The following is a 16,388-nucleotide window of genomic DNA, read 5'->3' on the forward strand; positions in this document are numbered from 1 at the left end:
CCCCTTTTTAGCTCACCTGAGCCGAAGGCTCAAGTGATCTATTGCGATCCCCCTTCGTCCGGCGACAGTTGTCCGGCGACCGCCATCCGTTGTGCATCGTGCGTAAACTTTTTACATTTTCATCTTCTTCTTGAAAACCCCAAGACCGATTTTCACCAAACTTGGCAGGTAGCATCCCTAGGGGGTTAGGATCTCAATTTGTAAAAATGGGCACCATGCCCCACCCAAGGGGCCCCCAGGGGCCCCCCGAACCCCCCCCCCCCCCCAAAAAAAAAAAAAAAAAATTAAGGTATCTCTAAAAATCTTCTTCTCTAGAACCAGAAGTGATAGGGCTAAGTTGATACTATGAGTTAGTACATTGATGACTGTAGTTTCAAGTTTGTTCATGGCGGAATCAGGGGGAGGGGTGGGCCACCCCTCCCCCCTGCCTGCAAGGGAGGCACCCCTGGATCTGCTATCAAACAAACTTGAAACTACACTCATTAATGTACTAACTCATAGTATTAACTTAGCGCTATCACTTCTGATTCTGGAGAAGATTTTTAAAGATTCCTTAATTTTGGGAGGTTTGGGTCCCTTGGGCCCTCCAGGTGGGACACGTTACCCATTTGAAAAAAAAAATTGAGATCCTACATCCCTAGGGATGCTACCTGCCAAGTTTGGTGAAAATGGGTCATGGGGTTTTCAAGATGATGATGAAAATGAACGTGGGGAGGTCCAAATTAGGGCCTAAATTGTACATTTTCATCTTCTTCTTAAAAACCTCATGATGAATGTTCAACAAACTTGGCAGGTAGCATCCCTAGGGAGTTAGGATCTCACTTTGTTAAAATAGGCACCATGCTCTGCCCCCCCCCCCCATCCCCCCAAATTAAGGAATCTTGTAATAATAAAAGTGTTCTCTAGAACCAGAAGTGATAGAGCTAAAATTGGTTCTATGTGTGTGTGTGGGGGGGGGGGGGGGGGGCAAATTGGGCCCTAATTGTACATGTTCATCTTCTACTTGAGAATGCCTGGTCAAATTTTGGTAGAGCTGTGTGTACTTTAGATTTAATAGTGACTGCATGAAAGGTGAACTTGTGATACTCAGGTGAGCGCTAGACCTGTGGGTCTCTTGTTTATTGTTGTGATGTTTCTTTGTTGTTTTTGTTCCTTAATGTATATTTGATGGAAATTGCGTACTATTTATTGTTGTAAGGGAATCGGCCTCGATAGGCTTCATGTGGCCTTTACTGATCCCTCACATGCTAGGTTTGCATATATTTTTCTCTTCTGTTTTATTGTGAACGTGATGTTTTCTTTTTAGCATGTGAAATAAATTTGAATTTGAATTTGAATTTGATACCTTACCATGATGTGCATTCATTATTAGACTTCTGTCAGTGTATGCGAGGGAGTATCAAAAGTACAAATAATATGCTCTCAAGATTTATGTAACCCATGGTCTAAATTTAAACTGCTTGGGTGAATTCCAGCCTTTTACCCTGTAGAATCTGTCATGATATTCAATTTGCATCAACTAGATTTTTAAGGGTAGTCATCTGTGTTTACAAAGTATTGGAATCTATGAAGCTTATATTTACTGTATGCATGAGCCTGTATCGCAAATTTTCTGTGATATTGATCTTTTATCGGTGCAATAAATTTGAGAGTGGAAAGCAAGGCTTACAGCAAGTCAGTGTGATGATTTGATAATGTGGACTGAAAAGAAAATACTCAAACACCATTTTGCTCCTTTTGCAGATGTTATTGAATTGTAAGAAAATTGACATAAGTGACATTCATGCATCATTTTTTAAACTAAGTGAAAAAGTATTTTGTATATGTTGTTTAGGAAAACATTTACAATTTGAAGTACATTTACTCATGCCATATGCAGCATGTGCACCCAAAGAATTCTTCTTGAGCATTCAATCCCGGAACTGTGCCGGTCTACCAATCAACATCAACTACAATATTTATTCTCATTCTTCACCTGCACTTTTGTCCACCCATGTTTGGTCCTTGTCTGGTTTCCCACCTGTGTAAAGTACATCAGCTGATCATTGAGGACAGACCCCATCCACTTCCTTTCCCGGCTTCCTCCCTCGTAAACATTTCCACCCCAGAAAACTTTCCTCCGTGCTGCTCCCAGCTTGCTCTCTGGAAGCGTGGAGGAGCATTGATATTTTTGATACCAGTACATCTGTTGCGCAGGTGTTCGAAGGTGCTCCATGTTAAACTAAATAAATACCACTAGCATTACTTTGGGTTTTTAGTCTACCGATATTGCTAAATTTTACACCTGTTTTCTACTTCCTCTCAATGCTGTCAAAGCAGCTTTTGAAAATTATCCCATGTGCAACATTTTAGAGCAAAATATTCTGTTATGTATGCATGGCCTATATTTGTTCACTCTATCAGAGGTTACCATTGAACTATTTTTTTAAATCCCTGTACAGATGATTTCCCCATTAAATGTGATAACATAATGCATCAAACATGTGCATAGCAACCACTCAGAGAATCGTGAATAACATGGTCTTTGTAAACAGTTGGCCACTATATACAGTCTTAATTTGATTTTGTCATGTAATATCTGTAACATACGCCACGACACATGTCCAGTCATTCATTCAAAAGCAGGTGGCTACAATAGACGGTGGTAATAATACAGTTTTACCTGAACTTTGTCTTGGGTGTTACTTTTGCTTGCTTATCTTTATTTCAGGTGGGTTTTTTTTTCAATTAGCAGTGATACACGATTACAGTACAAAGCCACTTTTGTTGGTAATTTGCGTCCTAACTTTGCTCATGTCTCCTGTGTCCACGTATTTCCGGTTTACCCAGAACGGACAGTCCAGGCGACATCCTCCCAGATGTAGTGGGAAGTGCGTTGGTCATCCTGAATCTGACCAGTGGAGAGGTCATCAGGCAGATTCCTCTACACCTATCAAAGGTACACTGCAATGACCCTGCATTGTTTTCAGCGTTATCAGCCCTGAAAAACCTTTTCCAATAAATAGAATGATAAAAAGTAAAGTTGTTTCTGTACAGCACAGCTTTAGTGACCTTAATTTTTTGTTTGTCAAAGTGAAATTGTGTTGTTGAATAGAGCTACCAAGAGCAATAGTATTGACTTTTCATCAGCAAAATCCCAACAATAACAAGCAAATGAACGAAGTGAAAGGAGCTGTTTATGCTATTGTGCCCTTTATTCAGTGTTTTTCCTTTGTTTTGATGTTTCCTGTGTATTGGCCTACATTAACAACAGTTCATGCAGTCAGAGTTATGATACACACAGTGATGAGCTGAACAGGAAGTATTTATTGTTTAATTCTCATGGAGAGCCATGGTTAAAGCCTGTGAAAATGACTATCTGTGCCTTGATGGATCAATGACATCACGTTTCACTCTCACTCGTCAGAAATCAGCCCCAGTTCCCGCCTATCTCCTGCATTCTCCCACGGTAGTGGACCTGGATGGAAACCATGACCCCCCTGAGGTTGTCATGGCAACCGCATCAGGCCTTGTAGTAGCAGTTGATGTGGAGGGTCAGACAAGATCGGGATTTCCTGTTCGTCTCGGCGAGCCCGTCAGTGGTCAGGTCAGTCTATTTTCTGCTCTTTTGTGAGCAGACCGTAATCACCCCACAGTCCTTGTTTGTATCGTGGTTATATGGCTTTGTTTTTGCCTTCTACCCATATGACTTAGCCATATCCTGTTATGGTTTATGATGGAAAACGTGCTTTTAGCAGATGACTCTCAGGACTCAATAACATTAGTGGGAACTGACGAAGCCTTGATGTGAAACTTTGCTTGGATATTTGCACTGTGATTAATGAAAACTGTTGGAAACGTGACATCATAATTTTATTAGATGGGAAAATAACTTTACTAATGAAACACAGATAGTGATGAACATTGCTGGCAACACCATATCATCAGGTATCGTTTTTGGATTGCTTCATTATTCTAAACCCTGGTTCTGCAACATAGAATTTCTAATACCAAGAGACAATCAAAACTCAAAGCATTGAGAAAATTTGATCATGTAATGTAAGAGAATTTAATACTTTGAAATTGGCTAAAAATAATTGAAGGTCAATAGACAGTCTTATGAGGCTGACAATCGTTCATTGGGTGGACATTGATACTACACATGTATCTGTTACATAATATCTTTTTGTTCTCACCAGGGTATTCAATTTAGTGCAATGCAATATTAGATAATGGTCTTTACTTGATACTTTCTTTTCAGCAATTGAATTGTGTGTTATGTACATCCATAAAAAGATGACTTACATAACAATTAAATTAATTACAACATTGTAATGTGATCAGCAAGTATGTGTTATGTAATGGTTTATAGACTGTAAGAAAATATCGACCTCTCATTTTCACCCGGAAGAAAAGGATGAAAGATATACTAGTATGTCATTATTTTGCAATATTTGCTTCAGTGATGTTATTTTACAAGAGTTGTATCAGATTATACGACGTAGGCTTATCTGGCAAAATGAAGTACTGGCTGCCCCTTTGTATCAGGATGATGTGAGTAAAAGGCAAAATTCAGTGCAAAACAACTCCAAAGTTTTAATGAAAACTTTACTTGGTATCAAAGTAATACTAAAACTCTGCAGACAGAAGTCATTATGATTTTGCCTGCGTGGGATATTGGGTTTTACTACAATCATATCAGTCATTTGTCAGTTCACTCCCTATTTCATGTACAGTACTTTGAGTTTTCCAGGAAGTATTGCACACTTTTATTATTCTTGGAAACTCACTAAGTGCCTTGATGGTCAGGAAATATCATGTTATCATAGCAGCAAAAAATATACACATATATAATACAAAATATAAGACATGAATAAATAAATAAACAAACAATAAAATCAAATCCAGATTTTCTTTGGAATACATTCACATCAGTGAGCTGGGTTTTGAAGTGCTTGTGTTATTGATCTATGTACATATGAAGTGGTATTTTCACTTCCAGTGAATATGGCATTTTTTTGTCCATCTAAACTCCAAAGGTTATTGTGTTAAGTGGAAGTAATCTCACACTATGGATTATGGAGGAAATTTGTGAAAACATTGAAAAATGTTTCTCCAAACGAAAACAGGAAACACATTCTTTAATTTCAAGAGGATCTCTCAGTTTCATATTAAACTTTTAGCACATTTTTGTCTTGCTTCCCCTTCCCTGCAAGTTTGTCAAAATATTGACTGTATTTATTTCTCTCAATGTCTCCTTGTTAGATATCAGTCGGTGACTTGGACGGTGATGGTAACCTGGAGATAGTGGCTTTACACACTACTGGAAAGGTCACTTGTCTAAGTAACCATGGCAACAAGAAATGGTCAGCCCAGATTTCAGGCACTTCCTTCCCGGGGTCACGCCTGGCTGACCTGGATGGCGACACCATAATGGATGTCATTATACCAAGTGATGATGGGTAAAAACTCCTCGTACTGCCACTCAACAGAGATTTTTATCAGCTTGAAGTTGAAAAATAATCACTGCTTTCATTTGGTATATCAGGTGATGGACTCTTGAATGTGCAGTGTCCTACCAATAGATGTAAGACCTCGTATCTGAAATTTTGGTGAAAATGACTTTTTTTGATTGATGGTCAGATAATCAGTTAAGTGATGTCTTGTCCAAATCCTAGCTATCTTACCCCAGAAATGAAGCCACCACGGCATGTCAAAGGAAAGGCTCTCCCATTTGATACAGTGCTTTGGCTGCCATGTTTTTTTGCTCTCCTGAACATTTGACTTTTTATAGATACGAGGTCTTGTCTCCCCAGCGACAATATCTACTTTACCAGGATTTCAAATTTTCAAACTCAGCCTGACTTCACACAGATCATCACAACATTTTGCAGGTTCCTGTACCAAATAGATTCCAGATTCCATATCAGATAGAATCTTTAACTGAGCTATTGTTTGCACAGAATCTGCTATATCTGTTGATCTGTCTCCAGGAGTTCAGGGGTCTTCTATTAATGAAGCCTTTGTTACGCACTGTCTTTCATCAGGCAAACCTAATTCGTCTGTCTGTATCCCTTTGTGACTAACAATTATTTATCCTATGTACCTGTAACATGATTTAGCCCATAATTTCACTCTTATGCAGTGGAATATAACGTAATGAAAATAAAGTTGTATTCACAGTGAGTCAGTCATGAAACTTCCTATGAAAAGATTTAACTCAAATACATTGATTTTTTTACTGTAAATATCAATATTTGATATGAATGCAGTAGTGTGGTAAGATTTTCATTGGGTTGTGTTTCTTTTCTTTTATATTCTCAGCTATGTCTGGGTGCTGTCCGGTCAGACTGGTAACCCTTTGCCCAAGTGGCCTGTGTACGTGGGAAGCAGGCTGGTGTCTAATGTCGTGATCACCATTCTGTCCAATACATCACAGAGTCCAGACATAGTAAGTGCTTGAAGTGTTTTTTACAGTGACTGATTTAGGTATATGTGATGCTGCATCACAAAACCACCAAAAATTCACTGGTCATGGATTTTGAGTTAATGGCAGATTTTAATGAGCAAACTCTAAGCTTAAAGATGATATATAACTTGATACAAATGGACTTTCCTTCCCAGTACAGATAATGTAAAAAAAAAAAAAAAAAAAAAAAAAAAAAAAAAAAAAAAAAAAAAAACTCCGTCTGAAGTAGTGTTTACTGAGAAAAAAAAAACTTTGAAGTTGAGGATCTATTGAACTATGTAATCTCATCCAGTGGTGCATGCTCTGTACATGATGTTCTAAGGCATACCTAATCACTATAAATACCAATGATAAAAGTGTTCTAAAAAGACTGCAAAAAAAAAGGGGAGGAAAATCCATTCATCTGTAATATGATGCCAAACTTGATAGTTAGACAAAGAAAGCTACGCTCTTTCAGAAAATGTAGAAATCTAAACATTGCATGACCAGGGTGACCCATTTCACCTATTTTGAGTCCTTGTGTAAAATTGGGTCTTGCGACTTTTTGTCAGTTTTGTGAAGCAAGGTCACATATCAAAGACAGGGTGAGACAGTGGCTTTCTGTCGTCAACTTGATGTAAGGATTGGGCAGCCGTGAGTCAGACCAAGCTGGCAAATTATGTTATCACACTTTACCAAGAAATTGATACTTCACCTCAGAATCAAAATATGCATGTATTGTGCTTATTTTTGTGTGTTTGTCAGTGTGGTTAGGCCACTTAGTTGCATATTTTCGCACGTTTGTACGTCTACATTAACCCATTGAGGACAGACTGATTTTGCTAGAACATGCATTTCCCATAGACACCTGCCCGTGAATACCCGGGACTCATCCTCAATGGGTTAACTTATGGGCAGTGACGTTCTTTGGGCTCTTATCTGTGATGTTATTGCACCTTTTCGAGGTATTCCGTTGTGTTATTTCTTTCTGTGTAAAAACCAGCTGTGCTGTCATCTATAGATTATCCCATCTGTGTCAATGTGTGCTTGTTTCCTGTTGATCACCAGTGGGCATTGATTTGTGGTTAGGCCGCCATGTCATTGGTTCAAATCATTTCAAATGATGATGGAAACTGCCAGTCAGCTCCCCGAATTCCCATACACTGGTAAATAACTCACATCCCGTTGACCTTGTGCCCTGTAAATTCCATTGTTTGTATGCTAGCATTCACCCTTGTCAGGATTTATAATCCACTTGGATTTAGCTCCTCATTAATCTAAGTCTTGTGGGCCAAATCTTGTTCTTGGTCTGGATGAAGGTAGTGTGACTCTTGTCTGCAAAGTGCAGAAAGGGTATTGTTTGGTAGATATGGAAAAGTATGCAAGTTTTTACAAGATACTGTGGAGAAAAACCTGTCTGAGCGTGTCAGAACTGCTGATGATTGATTTATTGTTTTAACTTCATAGGCTCTATGTCTTTGTGGGGTCAAAGTCAATGTGTCAAGAAACAGTCCCTGACGTGTGTGGACATGTAGATAAGAGTGCCTTCAGTACCGGTATCATGTAGGGTTAATATGTGGTGCTTTCCTGCAGGATATTAATACAAATCTGTTTGTCTACAGGTGAAAGGGCAAATGGAATAAAGCATCAGACTAGTAATATTTCATCATATTAAGTCATTTCAAGTTATAACATAATTATTTGCTCTTTTTCAGAGCACATTTTAATCTTAGAATAGTGATTAATTACCCACCCAGAATGAAGTTTGTTCCATGTTTCATATAAGCCTTGAAATATGGTTGACTTTGAAAGGTACCTGTAATTCATTTTTTCCCTCTAAAACATGCTGGAACTGTGTTTTAATGTAGAAATAATGTCAGTAAAAAGTTTTGTGAAGTCACTCATTGTAGAAAATTCAGGAAAGCAAGTCTTTGTTTTAGACAAAAGTCCATTTTATATTTTGTTTACTTTTCTCTCCCTCCATGGCAATATATCTGAATTTGTAACTATGTTTTTTCAGAGAGGTTTGCTCTAAAGTTGATTAAGCATACCACTTTAGAGAAGAGTAGACAAAAATGTATTCTTGCTTTTTTTTTTCCAAGTTTCCTTTATCAAGTATCCACTCCTTGGAAAGGAAAACAAGTTCATGTAGTTGTTGAAAAGTTCTTGAATTTCATCTCTGCAATGTTGTGTATGAACTCTGTGCTCATCCACCTCATTTTCAGCATCTGTTGTGGTTTCATTTTGTCTATCCTTATTTTCCCTCTTATCAAATTTCTCAAGAGGGCTTGAGTATTTGTTTTTGCAGTGCTGTAAGTGCATGGTTGTAGCTGGTGATAAATTTGAAATCGAATGGGACAACTGGAGCTTCAAATCCAATCATTACAACCTATATATGTGACCCTGCATCACAAAACCAACAAAAAGTAGCCAAACATGGATTTTTAGTTAAGGGCAGAATCTGAAAGAGCAGACTCTAAGCTTTAAAATGATGTATAACTCAATTAAAATGAACTCTCCTAACCTATCTAAATATTGTAAAGAAAGCAAACACACTTGAAAAGTGTGAACTGTAAAAAGAGGCTCTGAAGTGCAGGATTTATTCAAGCGATTAATCTTTCCCAAACCATGCTAGCTGTGTGATAATGGGACAAAAAACAGGATGTAAACCACCAAAGCAACAACAATGAAGGGATTATCAGATTAAGCTGAAATCAAGCATGCTTTATCAACACATTCTGTCCATAATTAGTGCCAACTTTCAAAGCAGTAGCACTATCCTGTTAGAAGTTATTAGAGTTGAAAGTGAAGAGTGTGCAAAGGATTTTCAAGAAATGAAAAGGGGCCTTTTAGACAAACCTGATCTCACTACTTTCCCATTCATTTTATGACCCAAAACTTGGGAATAGTGAAGAAGAATAATAGCTCTTTCAGAAAATATGAAAACCCCAAGATTGACTTGGTTGACCCATTTCACCTTTTTTTGAGTCCTCACGTAAAATTGAGGGGTGCAACTTTTTGTTGGTTTTGTGATGCATGGTCACATACATCGTTGCTAGGGCGACAAGACCTCGTATCTGCAAAATGTCAAATGTTCAGGAGAGCAAAAGAACATGACGGCTAAAGCACTATAACAAATGGGAGAGCCTTTTCTTTAACATGCCATGGTGGCTTCATTTTGGGGGTTAGACAGCTGGGATTTGGACAGGACATCACTTGACTGATTATCTGACCAATAATCCAAAAAATTCATTTTCACCAAAATTTGGGATACAGAGTCTTGTCACCCTAGCGACGATATTTGGCTTCTGAGAATTGAAAACTTCATGAGTATGGCCATTTACATTTTAAAAACTTTCTCATGCCAATGTAATGATGTGTTTGCCACTTCAAAGCATGTGATATAAATGTCATTTCTGTAGGTCGTCACCAGCTACGATGGTAACATGTACATCATTGCTACTTCCGGTGAGGGACCTTGCGTCGAGGACATTGACCTTGCCGAAAGGTCTTTGACCCCGCTGCAAATTGCAGACATCATCCCGAGTACCCCCGAGTTGGAGATAGTGGCTGCCACGATGCACGGCAGCATCTTGTTGATGTCGACGTCTGGTGATGATGGTGAGGGATTGGAGGACAGCGACCTTCTTCGTGAGAACACAGCGATGAGATGGTCTGGCTCCACAAATGACAATGAAGTCTTATTCAGGAATCGGAAGGTACGTCTGTTTTTTTATACGATTGAATTAGTGGTATTCAGACAGCAAATAGCTTTATTATAAACAATTTACCCTTCCTTGTTTTTGTCATTGAAATTATTGTGTGTTTTTGTTTTTTTTTTTGGGGGGGGGGACATTTTACAGAAGTGTAGTTGAAAGTCATGTGCATAGAGAGCATGTAAACAACTGTTTCAGTGTGAATGGTGCATTGCTTATCATATTGGATATTGAACCAATGCAAAGTTGTTTTGAGATTTATATGGTGCAGTAAGAATCAACTCTCAGTAGACACTTCAATGTAGGTAGTTGCTGTAGGTACAGGAGTAATAAAAAGAAAGTTTGAAGTGTAATAAAAAAAGCAGTATCTTGATATGTCTTTGTGATTACTTGGTTGATGAAAAGTTCTCGGCCTCACTGATATTGCAGAGATTTATGATTACCCATGTTCAAATGCATTATACTGAAATGGTATCTGTAAGATGAAATTGTGTATTCAGTATGCTGTAGTTTCTGTTCTTGTGTTTGTTCAGATGTAGTTTCGATTGACATGAGTTTAGAAAGTATTTATGTTTCACATCCTGTGCCTCATCTTCAATCCACGCGTAATTCGTAATTTCATTATCTTGTAAAGGGGCTTTCACACCAAGCGTGCGTAAATTTTTGTAGTGTGGTTTACATAGTACGCCCGAATTAGGCTGTGTACTCCTGAAAGAAATATTTTGAAGGAAGCAAGCTATCGCAAGAATGAGAAGAAGTGTGTAGATGTGGTTGGATCCAGCCTCGAGTAATTTTTTCTTTCTTTCTTTTTTGACTGGCATAGGGTAGCATACTTTTGCATTGGCATGGTGTACAGAAGCATAGTCTTGCATAGACCTGCATATAAACTGTACCAGGTATTTTCTGCATCCTGCACTTTACACTGAAAGTATGCACAAAATTTAAACATGTTTAATTTTTTGCATCCATCTAGCATACTTCTTTGCAGTCCCATGACATATTGGTATGTAGGCCAGCATAGGCACAGCATAGGACAGAATAAGCTTGGCGCAGTCGGTATGCCACACACTGCAACTCCATGCAGACCTAATGTGAAAACCCCCTAAATATTCTTCATGTACTATTAAGATTCCTATTAGAGTAATATCTGTAATGAGTTTACAGGTGGAAAAGATAGAGCAGGGATTATCTAGTGCATCATCATCATCAGCAATATGTGTTCATCATTCTGACTCTTTTCTGCCAAAACTATTCATTTCCTCTGCAGTATGGCGTCTTTGTGACAGTGGAGACCAAACTCAAGACTTACATCAGTGGTGCAAGTTTCACTGTCGACTTTGACATTGAAGATGATCAGTCAACTAGGACAAAACAGACATACATCATTCAGGTATAGCCAGTCATAGATGGCAGAGAGGCATATTGATGCTATTCAAAGTCATTATTTAGAACTTTGTGTCTCCTATTCAAATTTATGAAGTTCTTCCGTCGAGATGTTTTCATTGCAACTGATTGACAAATTGCCCTACATCGACGTAAATAAGCACTGAATTGATCAGTGTTTTAGTAGTAGCCATGATAAAAAATCATGGGCGTACATACTCGAGCAGGATTCGAACCCACGACCTCCTGATCACCGGACAGGCGTCATCTCCACTAGACCACCGAGCTTTCGCCCGACAGCAAGTGTTGGTTCTAATCCTTATAGCATGCAGCGGGTACTGCTTTGTTATTCAAATTTATGAAGTTCTTCCGTCGAGATGTTTTCATTGCAACTGATTGACAAATTGCCCTACATCGACGTAAATAAGCACTGAATTGATCAGTGTTTTAGTAGTAGCCATGATAAAAAATCATGGGCGTACATACTCGAGCAGGATTCGAACCCACGACCTCCTGATCACCGGACAGGCGTCATCTCCACTAGATCACCGAGCTTTCGCCCGACAGCAAGTGTTGGTTCTAATCCTTATAGCATGCAGCGGGTACTGCTTTGTTATTCAAATTTATAAAGTTCTTCCGTCGAGATGTTTTCATTGCAACTGATTGACAAATTGCCCTACATCGACGTAAATAAGCACTGAATTGATCAGTGTTTTAGTAGTAGCCATGATAAAAAATCATGGGCGTACATACTCGAGCAGGATTCGAACCCACGACCTCCTGATCACCGGACAGGCGTCATCTCCACTAGATCACCGAGCTTTCGCCCGACAGCAAGTGTTGGTTCTAATCCTTATGGCATGCAGCGGGTACTGCTTTGTTATTCAAATTTATGAAGTTCTTCCGTCGAGATGTTTTCATTGCAACTGATCAATTCAGTGCTTATTTACGTCAATGTAGGGCAATTTGTCAATCAGTTGCAATGAAAACATCTCGGCGGAAGAACTTCATAAATTTGAATAACAAAGCAGTACCCGCTGCATGCTATAAGGATTAGAACCAACACTTGCTGTCAGGCGAAAGCTCGGTGATCTAGTGGAGATGACGCCTGTCCGGTGATCAGGAGGTCGTGGGTTCGAATCCTGCTCGAGTATGTACGCCCATGATTTGTGTCTCCTGTTTGTCTTTTTTTCACCTAAACTACAATTTACAGTGGACTCCCATTATGAGGAAGTCCTTGGGACCGGCAGTTTTCTTTCGTTATATCAAAATTTCCTTAGAACCAAACAAATAAACATTAAAAATTTCATAGTGTGGATAATGTTGCAATGTGAATTTTTGCTTCGTTGTAAGCAACATTTCATTATAAGCATGTTCATTGTAAAGGGAGTGCACTGTACTCACTTTTCACAACAAACTTTCACTTTTTTTTTAGTTTGAACATTGATGGGTTGCAAATCTCTTCCAACTACTCTTTGACATTTCTATCAGTTCTACATTTCAAATCATAAACTCTATTCAGATAATGCAAGAGAATGTCCTTGTGCATAATTGCAACAAAGTAATTTAAAATCTCGTCTTCAAGTCTGTACATACAATCTAGTACATTAGGAGAGTGTCCAGTGGTCTATGCCCTGTACACTTGGAGTATATTCATTTGATGAGGGAAACATGAAACGCTCATTAATAGATTATTGATCATGAGGCTTAGTTTCAGATCTGTTATCTGATGTAATGAATAGCAGGTGATTGACAGAAAAGGAATATGAGATATATTAATTGATCTGATGTCTTAATGGTTGTCAGGATAGTACTTGTAAATGTTCAGAGTAACCAATATTGTGATACATACTAGTACAGGTAGATTCCATTACTGCAAAATGTTTTGGTTTTTAATATTCCGTGGTCACATTTTTGTCTTTTTTTTTTGGGGGGGGGGGGAGGTTATATCTCTTGAATTTTCCTCTTTCAGGACAATTACAAATGTAGTATTCTTGTGCAAAGTTTGTATTTTGTATGAACATCTAATAACAAAAGTGTCACTTCTGGCTGAGTTTTATCCCACTTAAGCAGTAAAATTAAAGGACAAGTTCACCTTCATAGACATGTGGGTTTTGTGAATGCAGCAATATTAGTAGAACACATCAGTGAAAGCTTGGGGGAAATCAGACAATCCGTTCAGAAGTTATAAATTTTTTAAGTATCTGCGCAGTCACTGCTGGATGAGAAGACTACCACAGTGTATGATGTCACATGCGTACAACGATACAAGGAAAATAAAAAGAGAATTTCACAAAACTTTACTTTTTGAATAAAGTGCACATTTCTTTGACTTGCTACTGACGTATGTTAAGGGTAATATTATTCCCCTTGCCTTCTGAAAGAGAGAAGTTGAGTGTTCTTTTGTTACGCGAGAAAAGTAAAAATATGTTGAATTTTCTCTATACTTTCTTTATGTCGTTGTACTCATGTGACATCACAAGCTATAGTAGTCTTCTCATCCAGTCGTGACTGAGCAAAAACTTCAAAAATTCATAACTTTTGAACGGATTGTCAGATTTTCCTCAAACTCTCACTGATGTGTTCTACTAATATTGCTGCATTCACAAAACTCACATGTCTATGAAGGTGAACTTGTCCTTTAAAGTGTCTCTAAAATGTTACCATTATTGTGTCCATTAAAACAGTGTTCCCTTTTGCCGAAGACTTGAAATGATGATACCTTTACAAGTTCCCCCTTAATTTGCACCCCCTTGGTTTGATTTTCCTATTGCATAGGTGTCTGTCGGCTCTATAAGTCTGCATCCACCAACACTATTTACCAGACCAGGTCGGCACAGTCTTCAGGTAGCTGCACCTGTCCGTCCGATCACAGCACTCATTGAGGTTCACATGACTAATAACTACAAGCAAGACTTCTCAGATGCATTTGCAGCAAGGTACTGTACTCTCGGATTGACATTGATTAACGCATACTCTGCTCAGTTCCTCAATCAGAATTTCCGCTTGACAGCTATCTTCATCTGTTGGCACAGATATCATTGGATTATCTGTTAATGAACAGTGATTATGTAATCCTATTAATCTGTCAGCTATGACCGTGGCTTTCCTGTAAAACTCACCTGAATGGCTTTGCGTGATTGACATTATGGTCAGGTAATGAGGGTAGGTAACTGAGAGCCGATAAGATACGTGGGCAATTTTAGGCCAGATTACTAGCCATGTCAACTGTTCATTAAATGACAGATTTTTAATCCTCCATTTGTCCAAGATAGCATTCACTACTGTTCACTGTACATCAGGTTGAGATGAAATTGTCTTCAGGGGGGCATTTCATGAAGCGTTTTGTCCAACAAAGTTGCTCTCAGCCAGTCAGATGCAAGGATTTCAGTAGCTTGTAGCAGTTTGTCAGAAAAAAAAAATCTGACGAAATGCTTCATGAAATGCCCCCCCCGGTTTTGTTTATATAGTGAATCACCCTCAGCCCTTCATTTATTACTCCTAGTTGTCAAATTTTATGGACTTTCGTGACTACAAAAATCTTATATTGATTCCCTTTTAACTGTCACGTCATATGACAAAGTGAATGGAAAGAGGTATCTACTTGGCAATTATGTTGTTTGGAATACCAATAACATGCCTCCTCAATGGTTTCAGCTTTGGTATCGGATTACAAGATAAGGTGTAGTTTGCAAGGATGCAGAAGAATGCAATCTGCATCAGCCGTTATAACTACATCATAAACATCCTTTTAAGATTAATTTACATTGTTCAGATAATGAACAATGCTTTGTTTTGTATCTAGATATGTTTATTTGTGGTATCACTATCATTTTGGGAAGGAAATTCGATAAAGTTGAGGGCATCTTTTTATTGATATTCACATGGTATCACTGCTCACATAATCATCTGTGTGATTACTCCTCACAAGGTCTGTCCTTGCAAATGTGGCCAATAGGTATTCCTTTTTTTTACCAGCCAAATAATTACATAGCTGCAAAATGTTATGTTCTTATGATATTTAGTATGCTTTCCTCCCCCTCCCCAAAGAAAAAGGAAATAATTTTGTCTTTTTTATGGAAAAAATGTTTTTTTCCTTTATTTGATTCAGCTTAAATGGTATGTGCAGTTATCTTAGATTTACAAGAAAAATATGATTTTTGGCCTTCAAAATTAGTTTTTAATCATGATCTCCAGAGGTAAGCAACCCTGAACAGTGATTTGTGAAATTCGCAAAAATTTAGCTCATGAAAATTACAGCTTTTATTGTACCAGGTGGAATAAAGCCCTGGTTACACTGTACATTGGTTACACTTGTGCCTCATGCGTAGTGTGTGTTATTACAGATTCGTGTACAATGTCTCTTCTCTTCACAGTTTTAACACCAAAGTTGTGGATGACATCCAGTGGCTGCTAGCAATACCAACCATCGCCATGGCGATCATTCTTCTCATCCTCTATGGATTCCCAGAGGTGGATCTTCTCCCTCAGCTCCACTCCTCCAAGGACAGATAGCGTTGGCTCTCAAAAGATTTTTGTTTTGTTTTGTTGTGGTGGTGGTGATGGTAATGGTTTATTTTAAAAATTCATTTGCAACCATGAACATGGCTGAATTGCAGAATTTTGTACAGTGTAATATTTCATTTTATGGTAACATACATAATCATACAATCAGTCTACGATTAAAAGATAAAACTACACAATTATATACATACATATAGAAAGCCACCTGATAACCAAAATAGCAGAATTAATCAAATACACTTATACACACACATTGAGAAATCTGCTAGGGAAATTATACATAATCTTCATATCACCATCATATACATACACAAACGTATAGGCTAAAATATATCAAA

General features: G+C 38.2%; 1 protein-coding gene across 1 annotated transcript in view; it reads left to right on the plus strand.

The window, feature by feature from the left end:
- LOC140245969 (uncharacterized) overlaps nucleotides 1-16,117 on the plus strand; it is a 50,156-nt gene extending 34,039 nt beyond the window's left edge. Inside the window, exons 6-13 of the mRNA XM_072325423.1 lie at nucleotides 2,830-2,938; nucleotides 3,407-3,586; nucleotides 5,245-5,441; nucleotides 6,304-6,430; nucleotides 9,850-10,146; nucleotides 11,411-11,533; nucleotides 14,305-14,465; nucleotides 15,903-16,117. Of these exons, the coding sequence (XP_072181524.1) occupies nucleotides 2,830-2,938; nucleotides 3,407-3,586; nucleotides 5,245-5,441; nucleotides 6,304-6,430; nucleotides 9,850-10,146; nucleotides 11,411-11,533; nucleotides 14,305-14,465; nucleotides 15,903-16,041 (1,333 nt within the window). The 3' untranslated portion in view covers nucleotides 16,042-16,117. The remainder of the gene's footprint in view (nucleotides 1-2,829; nucleotides 2,939-3,406; nucleotides 3,587-5,244; nucleotides 5,442-6,303; nucleotides 6,431-9,849; nucleotides 10,147-11,410; nucleotides 11,534-14,304; nucleotides 14,466-15,902) is intronic.
- Nucleotides 16,118-16,388: the final 271 nt, after the last annotated feature.

This window comes from Diadema setosum, chromosome 1 (genome assembly GCF_964275005.1).
Source record: "Diadema setosum chromosome 1, eeDiaSeto1, whole genome shotgun sequence".
NCBI classification, from domain to species: domain Eukaryota; kingdom Metazoa; phylum Echinodermata; class Echinoidea; order Diadematoida; family Diadematidae; genus Diadema; species Diadema setosum.